Below are 27,294 nucleotides of genomic sequence, written 5' to 3'. Positions count from 1 at the left end.
TGGGTGCTGACGAGTTGATGGGTGCAGCACAGCAACATGGCACAAGTATACATATGTAACAAACCTGCACGTTATGCATATGTACCCTAGAACTTAAAGTATAATAATAAAAAATAATTTAAAAAATAAAAAAATAAAAAAAAAAATCTGCTGGAACATTGGTTACTTTCTCTTTTGATCAATTGAATAGTTCAAAAATAATACATTCTAGTTTTAATTTTTGCTGGTGTGTCAGAAGGTCAAACACTAATTTCCATTCCAACTAACATTAGATTTGAAATTATATCTATATATTTAAATTATTTAAATGTATGTTTATATATATCATCTATTACATATATTATTAGACCAATTTAGTTACATTCTGTAAAGTTTCAGAGTTAAAGTTCATATGTAGAAAGAATGAAGCAGAATTGGATTAGCTGATGCTTCTCATTCTGCTTGCTTGGCCTTTTTATTTTTATTTTTCACTTTTCCTTCCTCCATTGCTTCCTTAAGAGCATATTTATTGTGTGTGTGCCACACACAATTCACTACTCTGGCACTGGCATTAGCTAGTTAGAAAGAGAAGAACTAAAACCTTCCGCTTAAGTTTATTTTTCCAATCATCCAACCGTCTCAAAATGGCGGTAGCTTAAGTATGCCATCTTACATATTTAAGTCTTGTAGAATTTTAGCACAAATTTTGTCTCCTTTAGACAGTATCCTTGTATAAAACAAGATTGTTATAGCTATTCTTAGCTATAACAATTCTTAAAAATTCTGCTTGTGAATTAAACAGAATAAGTTGGAGAAGTAAAATACGAATCCAAGATTTCAGGCTTTCAGTACGTATTTTTTTCTATTTCTGTACTCTACATTGTAATTAATCATATTAGCAGATATTCTAAATTAGACAAAGTAACGCCTCATAAGGTAGGGATAAAGCACAAAAAGATTTTAAATAGTTATAGAAGCAGTATAACCTAGATCGGAAGGAGACAATAGGAGCCAAAATAAAATTAACATCTGCTAAAAGTGTTTTGCACCAGGACAGAACAGTATTACACTTCCGGAACACCGGGTGATATTTAAGGAGCCTAATTACTTCCTCTTTGTAATTTTGCCAAAGCAAAGATATCAAGGCTAATAACTGGACATTCACACCTAATTGTAACTGAACACAATTGAAATGAACTTCTGGTGTTAAATACATTGACAGGTAGTTCTAGTTCAAGAAAAGATGATTTTAAAAAACCAAAGTAAGAAGTATAAACCAAGTCACACAAAATGCACTCCATTATGAACAAAACAACCTACAAGTATAATTTATGTTAATATTTTACAAAATATTCTTGGAGGCTGGCGTTATTTGAATTGTTTCATGTTTATATTATAAGAGGCAAAAAAAAGGAATATTTCAATGAAACTATACTACTGAGAAGCTTCTGGAGCATTCATTATATCATGATTACACAACTCCTAAGGATATAATTCCTAGATATGCCTTGTGACAATATGTATATTTTAAGGGTACTACCTATCTGGAATTTATTTCCAGCAGAGATTTTTTTTAACATTTTTTTTTCAAGAGGTTTTTGGGAAACAGATGGTGTTTGGTTACATGAATAAGTTCTTTAGCAGTGATTTCTGAGATTTTGTTGCACCCATCACCAAGCAGTGTACATTATACTCAATGTGGAGTCTTTTATCCCTCACCCCCCCTCAACGCTTTTCCCTGAGTCCCCAAAGTCCATTGTATCATTCTTATGTGTTTGCATCCTCATAGCTTAGCCCCCAATTATAAGTGAGAGCATACCATGTTTAGTTTTCCATTCCTGAGTTACTTCACCTAGAATAATGGTCTCCAATTCCATCCTGGTTACTGCAAATGCCATTAATTCATTCCTTTTTATAGTGGAGTAGTATCCCATGGTGTGTGTGTGTGTGTGTATGTGTGTGTGTATATATATATATCTCACATTTTCTTTCTCCACTCATTGATTGATGGGCATTTGGGCTGATTCCATATTTATGCAATTGCAAATTGTGCTGCTATAAACATGTGTGTGCAAGTATCTTTTCCGTATAATGCCATTTTTCCCTCTGAGTAGATACCTAGTAGTAGGGTTGCTGGATCACGTGGTAGTTCTACTTTCAGTTCTTTAAGGGATCTCCACACTCTTTTCCATACTGATTGTACTAGTTTACATTCCCAGTAACAGTGTAAAAGTGTTCCCTTTTGACTGCATCCACGCCAACACCTTTTTTTTTTTTTTTTCCTGATCATGGCCATTCTTGGAATAGTAAGATGGTATCTCATTGTGGTTTTGATTTGCATTTCCCTGATAATTAGTGAGTTGAGCATTTTTTTCCTGTACTTGTTGGCCATTTGTATATCTTTTTTTTTTTTTTTGAGAATTATCTATTCATGTTCTTAGCCCACTTTTTTGATGAGATTGTTTTTTTCTTGCTGATTTGTTTGAGTTATTTGGAGATTCTGAATATTAGTCCTTTGTCAGATGTATAGATTATGATGATCTTTCTCCAACTCTGGGTTTTCTATTAACTCTGCTGATTATTTCTTTTTCTGTGCAGAAACTTTTCATTTTAATTAAGTACCATCTGTTTATCCTTGTTTTTGTTGCATTTGCCGTTGGGTGCTTGGTCATGGAGTCTTTACTGAAACCAGTGTCTAGAAGGATTTTTCAGATATTATCTTCTAGAATTGTTATGGTTTTAGGTCTTAGATTTAAGTCTTTGATTCATCTTGAGTTGTTTTTTTTTTTTTTTTTAATGGGGTGAGAGATGAGAACCCAGTTTCATTCTTCTAAATGTGACTAGCCAATTATCCCAGCACCATTTGTTGAATAAGGTGACCTTCCTCACTTTATATTTTTGTTTACTTTGTCAAAGATCATTTGGCTGTAAGCATTTAGCTTTATTTCTGGGTTCTCTATTGTGTTCCATTGGTCTGTGCACCTATTTTTATACCAGTACTATGCTGTTTTGGTGACTATGGCCTTATAGTATAGTTTGTAGTCAAGTAATGTGATGCCTCCAGATTTGTTCTTTTTGCTTAGTATTGCTTTGGCTATATGGGCTCTTTTTTGGTTCTATATGAATCTTAGGATTGTTTTTCCTAACTCTGTAAAGAATAATGGTGGCATTTTGATGGGAATTGCATTGAATTTGCAGATTGCTTTTGGTGGTATGATCATTTTTACCATTTTTACAATATTGATTCTACCCATCCATGAACATGGGAGTGTTTCCATTTGTTTCCGTCATCTATGATTTCTTTCAGCAGTGTTTTGTGGTTTTCCTTGTAGAGGTCTTTCACCTCCTTGGTTAGGTATATTCCTAAGTATTTTATTTTTATTTTTTACAGATATTGTAAAAACGGTTGAGTTCTTGATTTAATTCTCAGCTTGGTCACTATTGGTGTATAGCAGAGCCACTGATTTGAATACATTAATTTTTTATCCTGAATCTTTGCTGAATTAATTTACCAGTTCTAGGAGATTTTTGGAGGAATCTTTAGAGTTTTCTAGGTATATGGTCATATCATCAGCAAATAGCAACAGTTTGACTTCCTCTTTACCAATTTGGATGCTCTTGATTTCTTTCTCGTGTCTGATTGCTGTGGCTAGGACTTCCAGAGTCCTGTTGAAGAGAAGTTGTGAAAGTGGGCATCCTTGTCTTGTCCCAGTTATCAGGTGGAATGCTTTCAACTTTTCCCCATTCAGTATAATATTGGCTGTGGGTTTGTCATAGATGGCTTTTATTACCTTAAGGTATGTCATTTCTGTGCTGATTTTGCTGAGTGCTTTAATCATAAAGGATTTTGTCAAATGCTTTTTCTGTGTCTATTGAGATGATCACGTAATTTTAAAAATTTTTATACGATGTGTCACATTTATTGACTTGCAGATGTTGAATAATCCCTTCATCCCTGGTATGAAAACCCACATAATCATGGCAGCATATATATATATGCTGTTGGATTTAGTTAGCTAGTATTTTGTTGAGGATTTTTGCATCTATGTTCATTAGGGATATTTGTCTATAGTTTTCTTTTTTTTTTTTTTTGTTATGTCCTTGCCTGGTTTTGGTATTAGGGTTATACTGGCTTCATAAAATGATTTAGAGAGGATTTCCTCTTTCTCTATCCTGTGGAATAATGTCAGTAGGATTGGTACCAATTCTTCTTTGAATGTCTGATAGAATTCAGCTGTGAATTTGTCTGGTCCTGGAATTTTTTGTTGTTGGCAATTTTTAAATTACCGTTTCTATCTCAGTGCTTATTATTGACCTGTTCAGAGTTTCTGTATCTTCCTGGTTTAATCTAAGAGGGTTGTATATTTCCAGGAATTTATTCATCCCTTCTAGGTTTTCTAGTTTATGCATGTAAAGGTGTTCATAGTAGCCTTGAATAATCTTTTGTATTTCTGTGGTATCAGTAGTAATATCTCCCATTTTGTTTCTAATTTAATTTATTTGGATCTTCTCTCTTCTTTTCTTGGTTAATCTCACCATTGGTCTATCGATTTTATCTATCTTTTCAAAGAACTAGCTTTTTATTCCATTTATTTTTTGTATTTTGTTTGTTTGTTGGTTTCAATTTCATTTCGTTCTGCTCAGATCTTTGTTATTTATTTTCTCCTCTGGCAGCAGTGTTGATAATTAGATTAGTTCTCCAGATTAATAAACTCCTACGTTATAAAAATAAAGGCACAGAAAGTTCTCAAGAATTAAGCAAGACTAAATGACTAAATGTATACTGAAATATTTGATCTGTTTGCATCTTTCAGGTAATAGTGAATCTCCTGTTCTAAGAGATACTGCTTTACTATTTTCCGCTTTATCAAATGTTTGGCGCTTTTTTTTTTTTTTTTTTTTACTGAAACAGAGTTTTAAATGCTCCTAGGGTGATTATCTATTCAGGTTCACTTCATGAATAGTTACAAAACTATGTAACGAAAGAATACAGTGTTCTAAGGTCTAGGTGGAAGAAGCTATTTTATATAAATGGAGAAGAGGAAGGATGAGCAAAGTTTCTTCTTGTAGTTGGCTGGCTATCTTTAACCAAAAATTCCAAATAACCAGAATTTGTCCGAGTTACCTTTCCACCATCTTTTCCATATCCTTATTTTATGTACAGGATAATGCAATTTTATGAGTTTGTTTCAATCGAAGTAATTCTTTGAATGACCAATTTCAGGCATCAGGGAGAGGGTGACACTTTTGAGTTATGATCTATTGCGTAGGACACTCCTTTCTTCTGAGAATCTCTCATGAGAGTAACATAAAGCTGAAAAGTAGCTTGAGTCATAATTTTACATCTACTAAAGTAAAGGAGCTTTGTTGAATATGGAAAGCATCTTGTCTTTAATTTGTATTGTGTTCAAAGTATATGTCACTTTCTCAATGGCTATATGAGCAAACCAAGTTGAAAATAAAAATGAATTTGAAACAATTCTTAAACTCAAGACAATTTCAGCCTAAATATGGACAAAATATGATAAGCTTTTAACAGCATATATAATTTCTGGTAAAAACAACCTTTATTCATTGAGATACGTCATGCACCATAGTTTCCCAAATATAACTCTCATAAATCAACATGTCCAGTCTTGGACGTACCATATGAGACAATGTTATCCTCTACCACTGACATTATAACAGAGTTCCAGTGTATTTTTAATCATACTTCTATGGGTACCTTCTCTGTTCTGAGTGTCAGAAACCCGAGTTTGCTAAACAGCAGCTCTCATAGGCATAGCAAAGAAAAAAATACTCAAAATATATTGAAGTTTCTAGGTGTAGAATAAGCACAAATTAATGGCTGACCAGATTTAAGAGATGGAAAAGAGGAAAAAGGCATTCTTCAGTGAGATAGTTAATACAAAGACAAAAATAGGTGAATAGGTGAGTAGGCAAGATAATGAGTGAAACAGTTGAGAGATAAATGTGTTGAGTGTGAAATGTTGATGAGATGCTGAAATGAGATGGACAAATGCAGTAGTCATATGGATTGTCTGACGGAGCTGGATGATAGAATTTTGTAGTTTGTGTTGTGTAAGTGACAGATGAAGCCAGAGCACTGTCTGCTGTTGTCCAAAAAGAGGATGAAAGTAAAAAAAAAAAAAAAAAATGCTCAGGAATAAAAGATGAGAGCAAAAACAGGTGCAGGCAAAATAACAACAAAAAATGCTTACAAAGGAGGCTGCGAAGGTTGGTATAAACTAGCAGAAAATCTAGGAGGAAACATTCATGAAAATTAACATTTATGAGAATCAGTAACAAAGATCTAAAAGCTCCAGAGAGGTGATATAAGGGAAGAACTGCAACATATATAATGAATGCGGTAATTATAAGTCCATTAGTGATCTCAATGAGATAAAATTCTGTGGACTGGAGGAGTTGAAAACAGTTCTTAGCCTGATAAGGAAAGGAAGAATCTTCACTGAAACATTTTAGTAGGCATATTCGTAAACAAAAAGGGAGAGATGGGATTTGAAGTAGGATTTTCCTTTGAGGGACATGATAGAGTCAAGAATCAGAAAAAAAAGGTGTTAACAATAGGGGAAAAGATGGGATCATTGATGATCTGTGAGGCTGAGCAAGATGAAACAAGGCAACCTCTGGACTGCATTACAGGTGAAGAAATGAGCTCTGTGGGATGGGAAATGTCATGAGCACCAAGTTCTTTTGCTACCACTGATTGCTTTAAATTCCTATTTTTGGAATTCACAGTGACACCTAGTACTTTTCATTAACAAACTTTTCCAGCTTAGTGCAATTTAGGCTATTTTCTGTAGTTGCAAAATTCATTTTATTTATTTATTTATTTATTTATTTATTTATTTTTAAATGGAGTCTCTCTGTCACTCAGGCTGGAGTGCAGTGGCACAATGCAGCTCACGGCAACCTCCACCTTCCGGGTTCAAGCAATTCTTGTGTCTCAGCCACCGGAGTAGCTGGGACCACAGGCACGAGACACCATGCTCGGCTAATATTTTGTATTTTGAGTAGAGACAAGATTTCACCATGTTGACCAGGCTGGTCTCAAACTCCTGATCTCAGGTCATCTGCCCACCTTGGCCTCCCAAAGTGCTGGGATTATAGGCGTGAGCCACCGCACCTGGTCGCAAAAGTCATTTTGAATTTCTTAAAGTTTAGGCCCCAATATGGGCAAAAAAATACTAAGATTATGAAATAAAAGTCTTCAAAAGTGTTCATTTTGCTAATTCACCCCTGAAATTTAAATGAAAAGGTAATGAATTTTTTTTTATATTTTTTCCTCATTACTAAATGATGTATTCCATATTGGTTTCAAGCCTCATGCTAGAAAAGTGAAAACTGGCTTAAAGTGAGAAAACCACATAGGCTGAAATGCCATCTGCTTACATGTAGTGAGTCCCTGTGATTATAAAACTTAGATTTAAAAAAATCATGCATTAAAGAGCTAAGTAGATGTTCTGGTCAACATCTCCTATCTAAGTTAACTGGGAAATAATAACCAAAGTGTGCTAATAGTGTACCACTTTAGCCTAAAAGTCCCTAATAGTATTCTTTTAAAAGTTATCTTAAAGCAAATTTTTTTGGTGAAACAATAGTCAAGGGTAAGAATGTTCTACAAACCTAGAGCCCAAAGTTTTTCTGTCACTTTCACATAAAAATTTAAAAGGTGGGAAAAGCATTGTTCAATGTTTTTAAATTTAATTTTTTAAAGAAATATACATATTTAAGGACTTAAAATATACAATGTAATAATCAACAAAATTAAAAGACAACCTATGGTTTGAAAGAAAATTTTGCACACCATAGATCTGATAAGGAATTAATATAGAAAGTGTGTAAGAAACATGCAGAACTCAATAGCAAAAAAATCCAAGTAACCTGATTAAAAAATGGGGAAAAGACCTGAATACATAAAAATGGCCCAAAGGAGATTTGAAAAATAGAACAATCTTAAAATAGGAACGAGGCATTCTCCAGATTCTGCTTCTAAGTGAGCAAAGGCTCAGAACTAACTCAGAAAGGCTTTCTGGTGTCAATGGGAAAGAAAGCTTTAATAACTTTTATACTATAAGAATTTACCACATAGTATTTTGTTCTACTTTGGTTATAAAACTGGCTGCTACTGTTATAACCAAGATATTCTCATTAGTTCTGAAAATGAAAGACAAATTTAGGTCAAGCAACTTTGAACTTCAAAAGATCATTTTTCACACTTTCTACTCATTTGACTTATTCTTTCCTTAATAGAATTGTAGGCTCTTCTACTATGGCCTTGGAGGAGTCTCTGTTTTGCTTAAACATGAGTGACTGCAATTGGTTATTGGTAAAGAATCTAATTATTAGTTTGACAGTTTGATTTTATCAGGAGTTGTAGAGTGGTGCTGGTCTTCAAGGAACACATCCACATCAATCCAGTTTATTACTGACAAATAAGACTGTCAATCTAAGAAGCCAAGTTACAAATCAGAATGGCAATTTAATATTTTCAAAAAAGATACAATTGGCAAGAAGACTGATACTGTTCCTAGAACATGGAGGTAAGGAGGTGGAGCCAGATCATGTTTGAACTACTAGCTCTACTACTAATACCATTTATTGGCAAGTCAGTTAACCTCTCTGTGGGTCAGTACTCCCCTTTGCTAAATGAGGATAATGATTCTACTTACCTCATGAAATTGTGGGTGTTGTGTGATTATTAAAACAATTAGTATAGACAAAACATCTAGAATAGTAGATGACAGATGAAACACTTTACGTGTCAGGGATTATCACTGTGTCCATACTTATGAATGAAGAATAGATAAGAAAGTTACTCAGTGAGAGCAATAATAGCAAAAAATGTTTTGAAAAGAATGTCCTATAGAAGAGATTATTGTGCATTCATGTGAATGAAACAGAGAAAACTAAATTCAAATCATTTACTCTCTGAAACTTATTTTGCAAATCTACAAAATGAAAATAGTAGATCTAATTAAAATGATGCTTTGAGTACTAATTTAGAATTATGCATGTAAAGAACTTGGCATAGTACCTAGCACAGAGGAAGTACCTAATAAAGATCAGCTGCCTGTCAAGAGAAAACAAAGAGATGACTTGTTTTTCATCATTATAGGCAATTTCGCATCTGTAAATTGGGGGAAATATTTGTGTCTGTTTTAGTGACTGAGTGAGATAATATGCCTAAATTAGTTTCCATAGCATGTGGCACATAGTAAAAGCTAAATGAAAATTAACTATTGTTCTTCCTCCTCTGTCTCTGCCTTCTCTTCTTCCTTTCCCTCTTTCTTTTCCTTTTCTGTCTCCATATCTTTCTCCTTTCCAATCTTCTTGATTAGCTACAATTTAATCCTTTTGAGGAGATTTGAGGGATAACCCTCATTTGTTTACTGAAAACTTGAGAAACACCCTTAATTTCTACATTCTTGTCTGATTGTGTCTCTGGCTGGCTATCCTGTATCTATTCATGCATATATCCATGCCTGTCTTGCAGATTGATAGTATTTCTGCAGAAGAATTGAATTATTTGCTACCTTTGTTGATTATTATCAACTTTGACTCACGGTAACATGTTCTCATCTTGTGCACACACTCTGGAACTACGTAGTCTATTTTAAAAATATAACAGAGAATAAGTACCTCACAAATTTCCCAAAAACACTCCAGTTTAAGTTACTAATTACTGAATAAAAGCAGAAATGCATGAAAGGTTTTCTGGTTGTTCATCCTACTTTTTAATTTGCAGTTTAGGTCATTAGAATAAAAGCTTTAAAAAAATAACATTTTATAGTTATAGAAGAAATATATATTTAAGGTATACAAAATTTGAATAAAATAAACAGTGTTGATTATATCATATTTATTGATTATTGTCATATATTTATTTCCCAGCATCTTTTAATTTTTTAACCCAGAGTCCAGAATTTATTTATTTTTAATGCATTTTAAAAAATAATTTCAACTTTTATTTAGATTCAGTGGGTATATGTGCAGGTTTATTACCTCGGTATATTGCATGATACTGAGGTTTGAAGTACAATTAATGCAATCACCCAGGTAGTGAGCATAGTACCCAATAATTAGTTTTTCAAGTCTTTACTCCCTTCCTCCCTCCCCTGTCTAGTAGGCCTCAGGGTCTACTGTGGCCATCTTTATGTCCATCATTACCCATTCTTTAGCTCCTACTTGTATGTAAGAACATACAGTATTTGGGTTTTTGTTCTTGCATTAAGTTGCTTAGGATAATGGCCTCCAGCTGCATCCACGTTGCTGCAAGAGACATAATTTCATTCATTCCTTTTTATGGCTGTCTGTTATTCCATGGTGTATATGTACCCCATTTTATTTATTCAGTCCACCGTTGGTGGATACCTAAGTTGGTTCCATGTCCTTGCTTTGTGAATAGTGCTTCAATGAACATATGAATGCAAGTGTCTTTTTGGGTAGAACAATTTATTTTCTTTTGACTGTGTCCACAGTAATGGGAGGAGTGAGTCAAATGTTAGTTATGTTTTAAGTTCTTTGAGAAATCGCCGAACTGCTTCCACGGTGGCTCAACTAATTTACATCCCCACCAATAGTTTATAAAGTGTTCCCTTTTCTCCACAGCCTCACCAGCATCTGTTGTTTTCAACTTTTTAATAGTAGCCATTCTGACTGGTGTGAGATAATATCTCATTTTGATTCGATTTGAATTTCTCTGATGATTTGTGATGTTTAACAAAATGTTCAGGTTGGTTGGCCACTTGTATGTCTTCTTTCGAGAAGTGTCCGTTCATGTTTTGATATGGTTTTGGCATTTGAGCTTCCCAAATCTCATGTTGAAATGCAATTCCCTGTGTTGGAGGTGGGGGTCTGGTGGGAGGTGTTTGGTAATAGAGGCAGATTCCACATGATGTGCTGTCCTCAGGATAGTGTGTTATCGCAAGATCTGGTCATTTAAAAGTGTGTGGCACCTCCCATCTCCCTCTTGCTCCTGTTCTCGCCATGTCATTCACCTGTTCCCACTTCACCTCCCACTGTGAGTAAATATTCTGAGCCCCCGCCCCAAAGCCAAGTGGATGCCAATGCAATGCTTGTATATCCTGCAGAACCACGAGTCAATTAAACTTTTTTCTTTATAAATTACCCAGTCTGAAGTATTTTTATAGCAATGCAAGAATGACCTAACCCATACCATTTGCCCATTTTTAATGGGATTGTTTTTTGCTTGCTCAATTGTTTAAGTTCTTTATAGATCCTGGATAGTAAAACTATGTCAGATTCATAGTTTGCAAATATTTTCTTCCATCGTGTGGGTTGTCTGTGTACTCTGTTGAGAGTTTGTTGCTATGCAGAAACTTTTTAATTACAGATTCCACTTGTCAATTTTTGTTTTTGTTGCAATTGCTTTTGAGGATTTAGTTATGATGTCTTTCCCAAGGCTGATATCCAGAATGGTGTTTCCTAGGTTTTACTTCAAGGATTCTTATTGCGGAGGTCTTATATTTAAATCTTGAATTCATCTTGAGTTAATTTTTCTAGATGATGAAAGATAGGGGTCCAGTTTCATTCTTCTGCCTTTGGCTAGCCAGCTATCACAGCGTCATATGTTGAATAGGGAGTCACTGCTTATTTTTGTCAACTTTGTCAAAGATCAGATGGTTGTAGTTGTGCAGCTTTATTTCTGTGTTCTCTATTCTGTCCCATCAGCCTATGCATCTGTTTTTGTGCCAATACCATGCTGTGTTGTTACTGTAGCCTTATAGTGTAGTTTGAAATCAAGTGATATGATGCATCCAGCTTCTTCTTCTTTCTTTCTTTTCTTTTTTTTTTTTTTTTGCTTAGGATTGCTTGTCTAGTCAGGATATTTCTTGGCTTCATATGAATTTTGCAATAGCTATTTTTCTAGTTCTGTGAAAAAGGACGTTGGTTGCTTGATAGGAATAGCATTGAATCTATAGATTGCTTTGGGCAGTATGGCCATTTTAATAATATTGATTCTTCCAGTTGATGAACTTGAAATGTTTTTTTCCATTTGTTTGTGTCATCTATGATTACTTTCAGCAGTATTTTGTAGTTCTCCTTGTAGAGATCTTTAACTTCCTTGGTTAGATTCATTCCTAGGTGTTTTATTTATTTATTCATTTATTTATTTATTTGCAGCTATTGTAAGTGGAATTGAGTTCTTCATTTGGTTCTCAGCTTGAATGTTATTGGTGTATAGAAATACTATTGATTTTTATACCACGATTTTGCATCCTAAACAATTACTGAGTCATGTCTCAGTTCCAGGAGCCTTTCAGTAAAGTATTTTGTGTTTTCTGGGTATAAAATCATATCAACAGCAAAGAGATATAGGTTGACTTTTATTTGTCTAGTTGGATACCTTTTATTTATTTATTTTGCCTGATTTTTGTGGCTAGGGCTTTCAGTACTGTGTGGAACAAGAGGGGTGAGAATGGGCATCATTGTAACAGTTTTCAAGGGGATTGGTTTCAGCTTTTGCCCATTCAAGTATAATGTTGGCTATGGTTTCTCTTAGATGATTCTTATTATTTTGAGATATGTTAGATATGTTCCTTTGATGTATAGTTTCTTGAGGGTTTTTATCATGAAGGGATGTTGTATTTTATAAAAGCTTTTTCCACATCTGGTGAAATAATCATACAATTTTTGTTATTAATTCTGTTTATGTGGTGAATCACATTTATTGATTTGTGTATATTAAACCATTCTTACAAGAATTAAGCCTACTTGATCATAGTGAATTAACTTTTTGATGTGCCACTAAATTCAATTTGCTAATATTTTGCTGAGGATTTCTGCATCTATGTTTATCAGAGATATTGGTATCAGAGATTTTTTTCATCGTATCTTTACTAGGTTTTCCTATCAGGATGATGCTGGCTTTGTTGAATGAGTTAAGGAGGAGTCTCTCCTTCTCCATTTTTTGAAATAGTTTCAGTAGGATTGGTACCAAATCTTCTGTGTATGTTTGGTAGAATTTGGCTAGGGCTCTTTTGGTTGTTGTTGGTGGTGGGTGTCTTATTACTGATTTAATTTAGGAACTCGATATTGGTCTGTTCAGGGTTTCAATTTCTTTCTGATTCATTCTTGGAGGATTGTGTGTTTCAGAATTTATCTTCTCCTCTAGATTTTCTAGTTTGTATGCACAGGTATGTTCCCAATAGTTTCTGAGGCTCTTTTGTATTTCTGTAGTATTGGTTGCAATGCCACTTTAGTTATAACTTCTGACTGTGCTTATTTGGATCCTTTCTCTTTTTTTCTGTGTTAATCTAGCTAGCAGTCTACCGATCCTGTTTATTCTTTCAAAAAAACAAAAAAACAAAAAAACAAAACAAAAAAAACTTTAGTCTTCATTGATTCTTCCTGTGAATTTTTAGGTCTCAGATTCATTCAGTTCCATCTAATTTTAATTTTTTGGGTTGGTTTGTTCTTGCTTTTGGGTTGGTTGGTTCTTGTTTTTCTAGCTCCTCTAGGCATGATGTTAAATCATTAATTTGAGATCTTTCTAACATTTTTAAGGTAGGAGTTTACTGCCCTAAACTTTCCTCTTAACAGTACTTTTGCTGCATCCTAGAGATTTTTATATGTTGAGTCTCTTATTTCTATTTTTTTCAAAGAATTTTTTGATTACTGCCTTAATTTCATTGTTTACCCCAAAATAAATGTATTAGTCCATTTTCACATTACTGTGAAGATACTGAGACTAGCTAGTTTATATATAAAAAAAGAGGTTTAATTGACTAACATTTCACATATCTACCACTGTCAGTGAGGAGTGACATATTACTGTGTGGCTGTCTAAGCCTTTTTGCAGATCTAGAAGTACTTGTTTTATGAATTGAGACGCTTCAGTGTTGGGTACATACATATTTAGGATAGTTAAGTCTTTTTGTTGAATTTAACCCTTTATCATTATGTAATGCCCTTCTTTGTCCTTTTTTACTGTTGTTGGTTTAAAGTCTTTTAAATCTAATATATTATTATATATTATATTTTAATATATTTTAAAATACCTGTATTTTATCTAATATACTATGTTATATATTGTATTTTAAATATATTTTAACATACATATATTTTATCTAATGTAATAGCCACTCCTCTTTTTTTTGTAGTTTAGTTTGCAAGATAGATATTTCTTCAACCCTTTACTTTGAGCTTCTAGATGTCATTATGTGTGAGATGGGTATCTTGAAGATAGCAGATTGGTGGATATTTTTATTTTATCCAACTTGCCACTCTGTGCCTTTTAAGTGGAGGGTTTAGGCTATTCACATTCAAGGATAATATTAATATGCAAGATTTTGATCCTATCATGAAGTTGTTAGCTGGTTGCTTTGTATTTTCTATGGTTTGGTTGCTCTATAGGTCTGTGGGCTCTGTACTTAAGTGTGTTTTTGTGGTAGCAGGTGTCAGCTATTTTTTCCCCATGTTTAGAATTCCCTTAAGAGTCTCTGATAAGACTAGCCTAATGGTAATGAATTTTTTTAGTGCTTGTTTGTCTGGAAAATATTTTTGTTTCTCTTTCAGTGATAAAGCTTAGCCTGGTGGGATATGAAATTTTTGTTGAAATTTCTTTTCTTCAAGAATTCTGAAAATAGGCCCCCAGTCTGTCCCAGCTTATAAATAAGGTTTATGCAGGGAAGTCTGCTTTTAGCCTTTTGGGATTCCCTTTGTGTGTGTTCTGACCTTTTTCTCTAGCTACCTTTGTGATGTTTTTCTTTAGCGTTGACCTTGAATAGTCTGGTGATTATATGCCTTGGTCATGTTGCTTTTTGTATAGTATCTCACAAGCGTTCTCTGAATTTCTTGTATCTGGATGTCTACCTCTCCAGCAAAATTCGGAACATTTTCTTGATTTATCACTTCAAGTATTTTTTTCTAGATTGTTATCTTTTTCTCAGTCTCAGGAATGTCACTAATTTTTAGGTTTGGTCACTTTACGTAATCCCATATTTCTCAAAGACTTTGTTCATTTTTTTAAAAAATACATTTTCTTTATTTTTTTCTGACTGGGTCAATTCAAAAGACTGGTTTTCAAGATCTGACATTCTTTCTTCTACTTAGTCCAGTTTATTGGTGAAGCTTCCAGTTGTATTTTGAAATTAAGTTAGTTTTTAAATTCCAGAATCCCTGATTGATATTTTAAAGATGTTTATCTCTTCCTTCATTTTCTGGATTGCTTTAAAATGTTTCTTTGTGTTAATTTTCAACCTCGTCTTGGATCTTATTGAACTTCCTTGCAATCCACACTTCAAATTCTCTATCTGTCCTTTCCAAGTTTCCACTTTTCTGGAGACCGTAGCTGGAGAGCTAGTATGGTATGTTGATGGTATTACTACATTTTGAATTTTCATGGTGCTAGAATTCTTACACTGGTTCTTTCTCATCTTGAGGCATTGATACTTCAAAATTTTGTAATTATATTTGTGCAGATATAATTTTTCTTTTCTTTCCCTATAATATTATTGATATTTTTTTTCTTTCCCTTTCCCATCTATTTTTCCCTAGGGGATGTGACTTTAGAGAAGGCTGGGTAAGGTCTTTTGGCTTAACTTGTGTACTCTACACCTTTCTGTCAGCAGGTTTTATATTGGGCCATGCAGTTCCATCTACAAGCCTGTAGATGGTGTGTATGGCTAATACTGCTGAGTATATACCTCATCCTTGTTTACTAGCAGAAGCTCTCTCTTGCCTCAGGCAATGGGCTTATTCTTGTAGTGCAAAGTGCTCTGAGCTCCCTCCTCAGCCCCAGAGGTGTTGGGAGCAATATGGGTAGGTCCCCTAAGGGCAGCCATGAGCACCAGTGCTGAAGGATAATCCAGTGAGTGGGTACCAAGCACCCAGAGGTATGCCTAGGCATGGAGCTGGGAAGCCTTCTTGTCCTCAAGTTCTCTACACACAGATTTGGGGTGGTCTCAACTCCTAATCCAGGGGACTAGGTGCTCCAGATGCCGGGAGATCTGCCTAGGCATGAAGCAGAAAGGCTCCTCTGCATACCTGGATCCCTGCAGAGAAAGTGTGGGGTGGCTCAGGCTGTCAATCTGGGCAAACATGTACTTTGAATACCTGGAAATCTGCCTAAGCATGGAGTGGAGAGGGCCTGCTGCACCCTGATCTATGCACAGAAAGGGTGGGGAAGCTCAGCCTGCTGATTCAGGCAAGCTGGTGCTCTGAATGCCTGGAGATTTGTCTGGGTATGGTGCAAAGAGAGTCCTGATGCAGCATGATCTATGCCTAGGAAGGATGGACAGCTGAAGCTGTCCCAGCAGGTTTTATTATTTTATTTTTTATTTTTATTTATTTATTTTTTGACACAAGGTCTCACTCTTTTGCCCAGGCTGAAGTGCAGTGTCACAATCATGGCTCACTGCAGCATTAACCTCTCAGGCTCAGGCAGTCCTCCCACCTCAGCCTCCTGAATAGCTGGGATCACACCTGGCTAATTTATTTTTATTTTTTGTAGAGATGGTGCCTCCCTATGTTCCCCAGGCTGACCTCAAATTCCTAGGCTCAAGGGATTTTCCTGTTTCAACTTCCCAAATTGCTAGGATTATAGGCATGAGTCACTGCATCTGGCATTCAGCATGTTTTAAATACACACAATTTTTAATAGAATTTGATTGCAATGTTTACAGGTTATTTTTCTAACTTCCGAAAACATATTCCTGCATCCTTTGAAACTCTATTTTCTTGAGACTGAGTAATGCTACATTATATTGATAGTCATTCTTATTTAGTCTTTCCATTATTTGGGGAATTTAGGTTATTTCCAAATTTTGCTATTATACATAATGCTACAACGAAGATCTTTGGATATAAATCACTGTCCACATTTCCTTATTCTTATAAAAATTTACTAAAAGTGGAATTAAGTCAGAAGGGATTTCTATAAATCTATTATAATTGCATAGGAGAAAGAACACAAAGATTAAATCTTAACCAAAGCTATTTACCATGTTATGATAAAGCTCAAAGCTGTCCTCCAGGAAGTTCCTTCCAAAAGATAAAATGATGCAGGAGGCTGGTTTTCATAAGGAAATTTAATATTCTAAAACATGTGCCCTGTCTGCTTCTTGGCTTCAGTTAGATTCACACCTGTTATCTAAGGTAGAAATGATTTCCTTTGTCTATAACAGTTAAGAACATTGAATGCTGGAAGTAATAGAACATATTATGTTGCTGCATGTTTTTATGTCCTTTTGAGTAGCAAAGGACAGGCAATGCAGAACCATGAGTCTCAAGGAGCATTGTAATAGTAATTCTAGGAGTATTCTAATAGTAATTCTAGGTGAAAGAAATAATTACATTTTAAATATTTCTTTAGATTTACCTAAAAATATAATCTGAAGGCTTGTAACCTTTATCATAAATTAAAGGCAGCTATTTTATTTACCTTTTCATGTCTAAAAAGTATTTTAACATTTCTTTTGGCTAAGCTGAAGTAACTAAGGTTGCAAAATGAACAAACTATTATAATGGTAGAAGCATATCAGAATCTACTTGGACTTGAGCCGAGAAATGTTGCGCTATGAAAATAAAATTGCTGCCTTATAAGGTACCTGCCATGTGAATACTGTTTTTACTCACTTTGATCTACCTATTATTTATTCTGCTATATCCATTTTTATCTTCGATGCATATTTAGTGCCCAGATCCATCTTGCAAACAAGACTTGTTGGCCTACCTGGAACAGATTAAGTTCTACTCCCACCAACTGAAAATCTGCAGTCAGGTTAAAGCTGAGATCCAGAACCTGGGAGGAGAGCTCATCATGTCAGCTGTGAGTACCGCCTAGCATGTACATGATCACAGGTGGGAGATGCTTGAAACAGAGTAACTACACCCTTGCTTACATGACCAAATCTTTTAGGTAAAATTAGTTTAGAAAGACTAAATTGGAGTTTTTATTAAAAGCACATGTATTTAAACTAGCAGGAAATCTTGGCAGATATCTTTAAAAAAGGTTTAAAATGTTGTTTTTATTTACTTCAGAGATTAAAGAGTAAATCACGTTTTATAAGCCATTTGGATGAGAAATGCATGTTAATTTAAAGCCTGACTTCAGAATGTGTATAGATGGAACTCCGAAATGAATCCTGTAATTTTTCTAAAATAAATGCATGTGGAATTGCAAATTAATATAAAGATTGCTTCACTGCTATTAATTGATATTCATTTCCCCCTATTTCTTTTTATAACATAAATGTTCATGTCTTGAGAGTTTTCATTTCCATATATATTTTCAGAACTGGAGTATGATAGAATTTATTAGAGTTGGAGGAAATTTCATAAATTCTTTGGTGGCCCTAAGTTTTAAGCTGCTGTAAATTACCATGGTAGAACTAATGTATAACTTTTCTACTCATCTTTTAATAGCAGTAGATCATTTCTCTGGAGAAGAAATGGTAATAAAATAATATTTGATATCTATATTGGATTCAGTTATCAGTGACTTTGAAAAGGACATGGACCAAGATTATAAATTTAAGTTTAAGTGGAACATTATAAATATTCTGGGAATTTGTATTTCTGAGAAAAGTTTTTTTAGTTACACTAGTATATCTGTATATGTGTAATATATAGGGCCTCTATATCCTGGCATTGGACATTCTCTCAATGAGTTAATGTTCTGAAAGAGGACGTAATTATGAAAACACAAGCAAAGGATCACCATCAAAAGTAGAGGGCAGAGGCTGGTCACGGTGGTTCGTGCCTATAATCCCAGCACTTTGGGAGACTGAGGCATCTGGATCACTTGAGATCAGGAGTTTAAGACCATCCTGGCCAACATGGTGAAACCCTGTCTCTACTAAAAATAGAAAAATTAGTTTGGTGTGGTGGTGCATGCCTGTAATCCCAGATACTCAGTAGTCTGAGGCATGAGAATTACTTGAACCCAGAAGGTGGAAGTTGCAGTGAGCCGAGATCACACCAGTGCTCTCCAGCCTGGGCGACAGTGCAAGACTCCATCTCAAAAAAAAAAGTAAAGGGGAGGAAACCAATAGTGACTCTCTATCTCTTGCCAATATTTTATGTTAATCTTCACAATAACATGCCAGATGGATCACTTATTTATTTGTTCTGTTTTCTTTAATATATAAAGAAGTAAACTTAGGAAGGGTTATATAGCTTCCCAAATGTCATACTAGTAAATGTCAGAGCTGAGTTTACCTTAAAAGGTCTATGTTTTCTCTGTTCAGAGAGACAACACTGAATCTGTGATGAAACTGAAAAACACAAGTCAAAAGTGAATAATTTGGAAATGATAAGATGGTATTGCATTCTAGCATTTTATTCCAGTGGTGGTTAAAGGGGGAAAAATAGTGTCTTTGATATTCAAATTTTATCAAAAATCCCACATAAACACAGTCAGTGTATTACTAGTGCCCTGTCCCTTTTCAAAGAAAAATGCATTTTACTTAGTCACAAGCCATGCAAACAGGAACATGCGTGTGTATCGACACATATACATACATGTATGTATATATACATTTATGTAGATACACACAGCATATATGTGTGTATAGATGCATATGTATTAATATGTATATATATTTTTAACTTCTGTGTGTTCCTTTTGGCTTATTAAACATCCAGTCTTCATTTTCTCATTTAACATCATACTACGTTAAACATGTAAAAAAGTATATTCATTTGGAGGATAAACTCTTCCATTTACTTTTGTCATTTTCACACACTAATCATGCTTTATAAGGTCTAAATTTCATATAAATTTTATTTTTCAAATATACACTGTTTCATATTGTCTGAAGCTACGCTTTCAAAAAACATTTGGTAGAAGTTCAGCCTCTGCATAGCTGTTAAAATTTATTGGCGTTAATTATCCTTCCAAAATACAATTTCCTTTCTACATATAAACTGAGTTTGTATTCTTTCCTGTTTGGTATGATGATTCAAATTCATGAACTTTACATATATTACAGATAGATTAAGCAGGAGCTATTTAGAATCCATGATTTACAATTTGAAAGCTGAGTCATTATGTAAAATGAGGAATAGCATTGCAAATCCAAAACTATTTGTCATCATCTCACTCACTATTCCCCATTAGAAAAAAATAAATCTGAAAAAAGAAAGCATTCCCCCTTTTGCATATCTTACTGCCATCTGTTTGCAGGTAGATCCTAGAAAGTTTTCTAAATACATTTCATTTATGCATGCCAAAGCACACTTACTTTAATCTCTCAGTGACCCTGAGTTCCTGTCTTGTTCCTATTCTTTAAATTCAGAAGAAGATCTAATCTATCATTTTGCTATAAGATCTCTTGAAAAATGGCGAGCGTGATTCCAAAGCAGAGAGACACTAAAAATTACAGAAATGTGGTATTCAAAACTACAGACTATTCAAAGTTTACTAAATAAAGCTGTCATCCCACGATTAGGTTCACGAAACATTGCTTTACCTAATATAGTGGGTTAAAAATAAGTAGGTATGAATGGAATGCATTTCTATAGTGAACGGGCAGTACGTTCTGTTCTGGGTCTGAGGTGTGAAGGTTTAGGATAAAGAAGATGAATTAATAAAATAAAATAACCTGAAAGATATTGTCATAATACACCATTTAATTAAAATTATTCCCCAATCATTCTTACATCTGTATTGCAAGCACTCATCTTGAAGTTGCATGTTTTACCTGTATAGAGACAAAGTATATGTAGTTCATTCAAATCCATTACTATGAATTGAGCCCCTCTCTGTGCAAGGCATAGTAGTACATCTGAGGGATGTAAAGATGATTATATGGTAATATCCTTAAGATACTGAAATGCATAAAAAAATAAGAAACCTAAAATGTACCTGAATATACAAAAAAGACTCCAGAACACTGTAATAAACCATACAATATTGGTATGTACAAATGTACGTGTATAGCATGTGAGGAAATAATTTATTTGATGTGCAGAGCAGGTAAGAGAAAGCTTCGCAAGTCGCTCAAATCTGCTTTGGGTCTTGATTAATAAGTAGAAAACAAATGTGTACTTACAGGAGGAGGAGAGGGAAAGGATTTGAGATAGAGGGGACAACTGAAATAAAACAGAGATAGGGAAGACATGGCATGTTACAGACATGGCAGGCAGTCTGACGTGACTGAAAACAACTTTACTTGGTACTCTTGGTGTGTGTGTTGTGGAATAAGGGTGGGTGGGCGAGTAGAGCAAAAGTTTGTAAAGGAAACTGGGAATGTTTTGAAAGGATCATTTATAATTTAATTTTACCCTGTAGGCAATTGAGAGTAATTAACAATTTCTTAGTTTGAGATGGGCATTAATAAATCTATGCATTTCAAAGCTAACATTTTTTAGACAGGGAAGTGATAGATTAGAAAGATAAGGGACTAGAGGATTGAGGCCTATTTAGGAATGACTTTTAAAAATTAGTTTAAGATGTTTATTGCAGCACTATTCACAATGGCAAAGACTTGGAACCAACCCAGATATCCATCAATGATAGACTGGATTAAGAAAATGTGGCACAGATACACCATGGAATACTACACAACCATATAAAAGGATGACTTCATGTCCTTTGCCGGGACATGAATGAAGCTGGAAACCATCATTCTCAGCAAACTAACACAGGAACAGAAAACTGAACACCACATGTTCTCACTCATAAGTGGGAGTTGAACAATGAGAACACATGGACACAGGGAGGGGAATGTCACATACCAGGGCCTGTCAGAGGGTGGGGATTAGGGGAGGGATAATATTAGGAGGAATACCTAATGTAGGTGATGGGTTGATGGGTGCATCATGTGTAGAACATGGGTTCTACACATGTAACCCAGAACTTAAAGAATAATAATAATAATAATAATAATAATAATAATAATAATAAAATTAGTCTAAGAGAGAAACAGTGAGAACTTACCTAAGACAATATTGATGAGAATGGAAAGGAGTGTATCTATACAAGGAACAATTCTGAGGAAAATATGTTTAGAGTCAATTATCCATTGGATGCTAAGGGTGAAAAAGAGGAAAGAATTAAGAATTTCCTAAAGGTTTGGAGGTTAAATAGTTTACTTAGTCAACAACGGCATCGTTAACTAAACAGTATATATAGAAGGAAGACCATGTTACAGTGAGTATGGAAACTCATTCAGGTTTTGCTTGTTGAATTGAAGTGACTAAGGGACATCCAAGGAGAAGGGTTTAGGGGAAGTTGGGTCTTTGGTTCTGCAACTTAGGAAAGAGGTATGAAAGAGAAGTATATGGGACCATCCAGTGAAAATATGTTGGATGCCATTTTTTTAAAAAATAGCTGAGACAGTAATCCAGTAACAACTTTTTTCACAGAGTGATTCCAATGTACCTTTATAAGATTCTGAGACTTGACTGTGGCAGTTAAAACAAATTGGGAGTTTACTGTCTCCATAAAGTGAGCCTGCGAATGGGCAGTCTAGAACTGTTATGACAGCTTCACAAAGTCACCAGGGAATCAGGCACTTTTGTCTTTCAGCTTCACTTTTCTTGGCTTCTGGCTGTCGTTATTATCAAGGTCAAAAATATGGCTTATGCAGCTCGAGCAATGACTTGTATATTCCAGGCAGTAGGAATAAAGAGAAAATGAAGCAAACATTCCTTACACTTTTAAAGGGACCTTGCAGAAGGTCCCTTTCAAATACTTTTTTTTTTTTTTTTTTACAAACTATTGACTGGAGCGTAGTCATATTGTTATATTTAACTGCAAGGTATGCTACAAAATATAGATTTTGTATGTTTGTTTGTGTTTTAATCCTGCACATTGCTTTCCCCAGTATAATCAGAGTTCTATTTCTATGAAAAAGAGAATGGATGTTGGGTGGCAGCTAACAGTTTCTATCATATTCCTTGTATGATTACCAAAATCACAGCAGTACACATATCAAATCATCGTTTTGCACATATTCCCTTCTAGACTATAAAGTCCTTGAATATTTTTACATGATTGATGGTGCAGTGACCAATGACTACAAAAGATGCAACCTGCAAAATTATGCAGGTTGGCTTAGCCTTAAAAGTACACATTGGGTTTTGCATTTAGAAGGTGTTTTTATATCTTTGTTAAAGCAGTATCAGTAATATGGTGAAGGCAAAAATTATATCATGATCAGTTGAGTACTGAGTATGCAATGACAGAGAAAATATGGTGGCACAGACTCAATTTTCCAAAAGTTTGAAGTTGAAAGGAATAAAAGAGAGATAAAGAAAGAGAAAGAGATTTGAGGGTCAGAGCAGACAGAATCACTAAAAGCATTTTTGTTTGTTAATATTTTTATTTATATACTGCTTAAAGTGGCAGTAATTGAGAAATGTTTAGGTAAAGAACAAAAAGCGGCCAGAAGAGAATGAACCTGTGAAAAATTAAGACTATGACTGATGGAATAAAGTCAAGCAAATGAGAGAATGTAAGATTAGAAAAGGTAGAAAGATTAGGTTTGGAAAAAAAAGAAAAAAGAGCTCTTCTCAGCCAGGATGAAGTTGAATTAAAATATAATCACATTTATTAAATAAAGAAAATGTGGTACATATACACCATGGCATACTACGCAGCCATATAAAAGAATTTAATTGTGTCCTTCACATCCACATAAATGCAGCTGGAGGCCATTATCCTATGCAAATTAATGCTAAAACAGAAAATCAAATACTGCATATTCTCACTTACAAGTGGGAGCTAAACATTGATTACACAGGGACATAAAGATGGGAACAATAGATACTGGAGTCTCTAAAAGGTAGGAGGGGGAGAGGGGTAAGAGTTGAAAAAATTCCTATTGGGTACTATGTTCAATATTTGAGTGATGAAATTAATAGAAGCCCAAACCTCAGCATCATGCTATATACCCTTGTAACAAAACTGCACATGTATCCCCTGAATCTTAAAAATAAAAAAAAAAATTGATTTAGTCTAACTTAAAAAAAGATATAATCACATTTATAGAAATGAATGAAAGGTTGAAGAATTTCTTGCTAATAAATCCCATGTTTGGTAAAATGGAAAGAGTAGTTTCCCGTTAAAATTAAGATTTGATCACTCTATTCAAGATCCATTTTAGCAATAGAACAAAATATGGATGTCCACATCTCAATCACTTTTCTTTAATGCTGCTTAGAAGAGAAAATAACCTAAGTTCACAGCAATTTTTTGAGATAATGAACAGAGATAGCATATACTAGACATTTTTTACCAGCGCCAAGCTACAGGACATTGTCTGGATTGTGGAACCTGACCTAGCTTCAATTCACATGGAAATGAAGCCAGTTTGGCCTTCCAGCTGCTATCCTTTCTCAAATAAAGAGGGGAGTTGCCAGGTACGGTGGCTCAGGACTGTAATCCCAGCACTTTGAGGCTGAGGCAGGTGGATTGCTTGAGCACATGAGTTCAAGACCAGCCATGGGCAGCATGACCAATCCCGTTTCTACAAAAAATACAAAAATTAACCAGGTGTGGTGGTGTATGCCTGTGGTCCCAGCTACTCGGGAAGCTGAGGTGAGAGGATGACCTGAACCCAGGAGGTGGATGTTGCAGTGGGCTGAGATCATGCCACTGCATTCCACCCTTGGTGATAGAGCCAGACCTTGTCTCAAAACACTAAAAAGGGAGGAGGTTCCAAGATGGCCGAATAGGAACAGCTCCAGTCCACAGCACCCAGGATGACTGACTCAGAAGATGGGTGATTTCTGCATTTCCAACTGAGGTACCAGGTTCATCTCCCTGGGGCTTGTCAGGCAGTGGGTGTAGCCCATGGAGTGTGAGCCGAAGCAGGGAGGGACATTGCCTCACCTGGGAAGCACAAGGAGTCAGGGAATTCCCTTTCCTAGCCAAAGGATGGCGTGATGGATGGTAACTGGAAAATCGGGACACTCCCACCCTAATATTGCGCTTTGCCAATGGTCTTAGCAAATGGCACACCGGGAGAGTACATCCTGCGCCTGGCTTGGGGGGTCCCATGCCCACAGAGCCTCACTCACTGCTAGCATAGCAGTCTGAGATTGAACTGCAAGGAGGCAGTGGGGCTGCGGAAGGGGCGTCCGCCACTGCTGAGGCTTGACTAGGTAAACAAAGCTGTCAGGAAGCTTGAACTGGGTGGAACCCACCACAGCTCAAGGAGGCCTGCCTGCCTCTGTAGACTCCACCTCTGGGGGCAGGGCATAATTGAACAAAAGGCAGCAGAAACTTCTGCAGACTTAAACATCCCTGTCTGACAGCTTTGAAGAGAGTAGTGGTTCTCCCAGCATGGAGTTTGAGATCTGAGAATGGACAGACCGCCTCTTTAAGTGGGTCCCTGACCCCCGAGTAGCCTAACTGGGAGACACCTCCCAGTAGGGGCCAACTGGCACCTCATACAGCCAGGTGCCCCTCTGAGACGAGTCTTCCAGAGGAATGATCAGGCAGTAACATTTGCTGTTCTGCAATATTCGCTATTCTGTAGCCTCCTCTGGTGATACCCAGGCAAACAGGGTCTGGAGTGGACCTGCAGCAAACTCCAAGACCTGCAGCTAAGGGTCCTGACTGTGTGAGAAGGAAAACTACAAACAAAAAAGGACATCCACACCAAAACCCCATCTGTACGTCACCACCGTCAAAGACCAAAGGTAGATAAAACCACAAAGATGGGGAGAAACTAGAGCAGAAAAGCAGAAAATTCTAAAAATCAGAGCACCTCTTCTCCTCCAAAGGAGCGCAGCTCCTCGCCAGCAGTGGAACAAAGCTAGACAGAGAATGACTTTGATGAGTTGAGAGAAGAAGACTTCAGATGATCAGTAATAACAAACTTCTCTGAGCTAAAGGAGGATGTTCGAACCCATCGCAAAGAAGCTAAAATCCTTAAAAAAAAATTAGACAAATGGTTACCTACAATAAACAGCATCAAGAAGACTTTAAATGACCTGATGGAGCTGAAAACCATGGCACGAGAACTGCGTAGTGCGTACACAAGCTTCAGTAGCCGATTCAATCAAGTAGAAGAAAGGGTATCAGTGATTGAAGATCAAATGATTGAAATGAAATAAGAAGAGAAGTTTAGAGACAAAAAAAAAGTAAAATGAAATGAACAAAGCCTCTGAGAAATATGGGACAATGTGAAAAGACCAAATCTACGTCTGATTGGTGTACCTTAAAGTGATGGGGAGAATAGAACCAACTTGGAAAACACTCTTCAGGATATTATCTGGGAGAACTTACTAACCAGCAAGGCAGACCAACATTCAAATTCAGGAAATAACAGAGAATGCCACAAAGATACTCCTAGAGAAAAGCAACTCCAAGACACATAATTGTCAGATTCACCAAAGTTGAAATGAGGAAAAAATGTTAAGGGCAGCCAAAATGTAAAGACCATCAATGCTAGGAAGAAACTGCATCAACTAATGAGCAAAATAACCACCTAACATCATAATGACAGGATCAAATTCACACATAATAATATTAACCTTAAATGTAAATGGACTAAATAGTCCAATTAAAAGACACAGACTGGCAAATTGGATAGTCAAGACTATCAGTGTGCTGTATTCAGGAGACCCATCTCACGTGCAGTGACACACATAGGCTCAAAATAAAGGGATGGAGGAAGATCTACCAAGCAAATGAAAAAAAAAAAAAGAAGAAAAGCAGAGTTGCAATCCTAGTCTCTGATAAAACATACTTTAAACCAAACAAAGATCAAAAGCGACAAAGAAGGCTATTGCATAATGGTAAAGGAATCAATTAAACAAGAAGAACTACCCTAAATATACATGCACCCAATAGAGGAGCACCCAGATTCATAAAGCAAGTCCTTAGAGACCTACAAAGAGACTTAGACTCCCACACAATAATAATGGGAGACTTCAACACCCCACTTCAACATTACACAGATCAACGAGACAGAAAATTAACAAGGATATCCAGGAATTGGACTCAGCTCTGCATCAAGTGGACCTAATAGACATCTACAGAACTCTCCACCCCAAATCAACAGAATATACATTCTTCTCAGCACCACATCACACTTATTCCAAAGTTGACCACATAGTTGGAAGTAAGGCACTCCTCAGCACATGGAAAAGAAAAGAAATTATAACAAACTTTCTCTCAGACAACAGTGCAATCAAACTAGAACTAAGGATTAAGAAACTCACTTAAAACTTCTCAACTATATGGCAACTGAACAACCTGCTCCTGAATGACCACTGGGTACATAATGAAATGAAGGCAGAAATAAAGGTGTTCTTTGAAACCAATGAAAACAAACACACAACATACCAGAATCTCTGGGACACATTTAAAGC

The 27,294-nt window shown here is 35.6% G+C and overlaps 1 protein-coding gene across 1 annotated transcript in view; it reads left to right on the top strand.

Moving 5' to 3' along the window:
* The window catches only part of LOC105550404 (catenin alpha-3-like), an 85,110-nt gene that overhangs the window by 9,807 nt on the left and 48,009 nt on the right, over positions 1-27,294 (top strand). The window contains exon 2 of the mRNA XM_011995312.1: positions 17,660-17,794. Coding sequence (XP_011850702.1) covers positions 17,660-17,794 — 135 coding nt within the window. The remainder of the gene's footprint in view (positions 1-17,659; positions 17,795-27,294) is intronic.

This window comes from Mandrillus leucophaeus, unplaced genomic scaffold (assembly GCF_000951045.1).
Source record: "Mandrillus leucophaeus isolate KB7577 unplaced genomic scaffold, Mleu.le_1.0 Scaffold481, whole genome shotgun sequence".
NCBI lineage: Eukaryota > Metazoa > Chordata > Mammalia > Primates > Cercopithecidae > Mandrillus > Mandrillus leucophaeus.
This window is presented reverse-complemented; position numbering and strand designations above follow the sequence as displayed.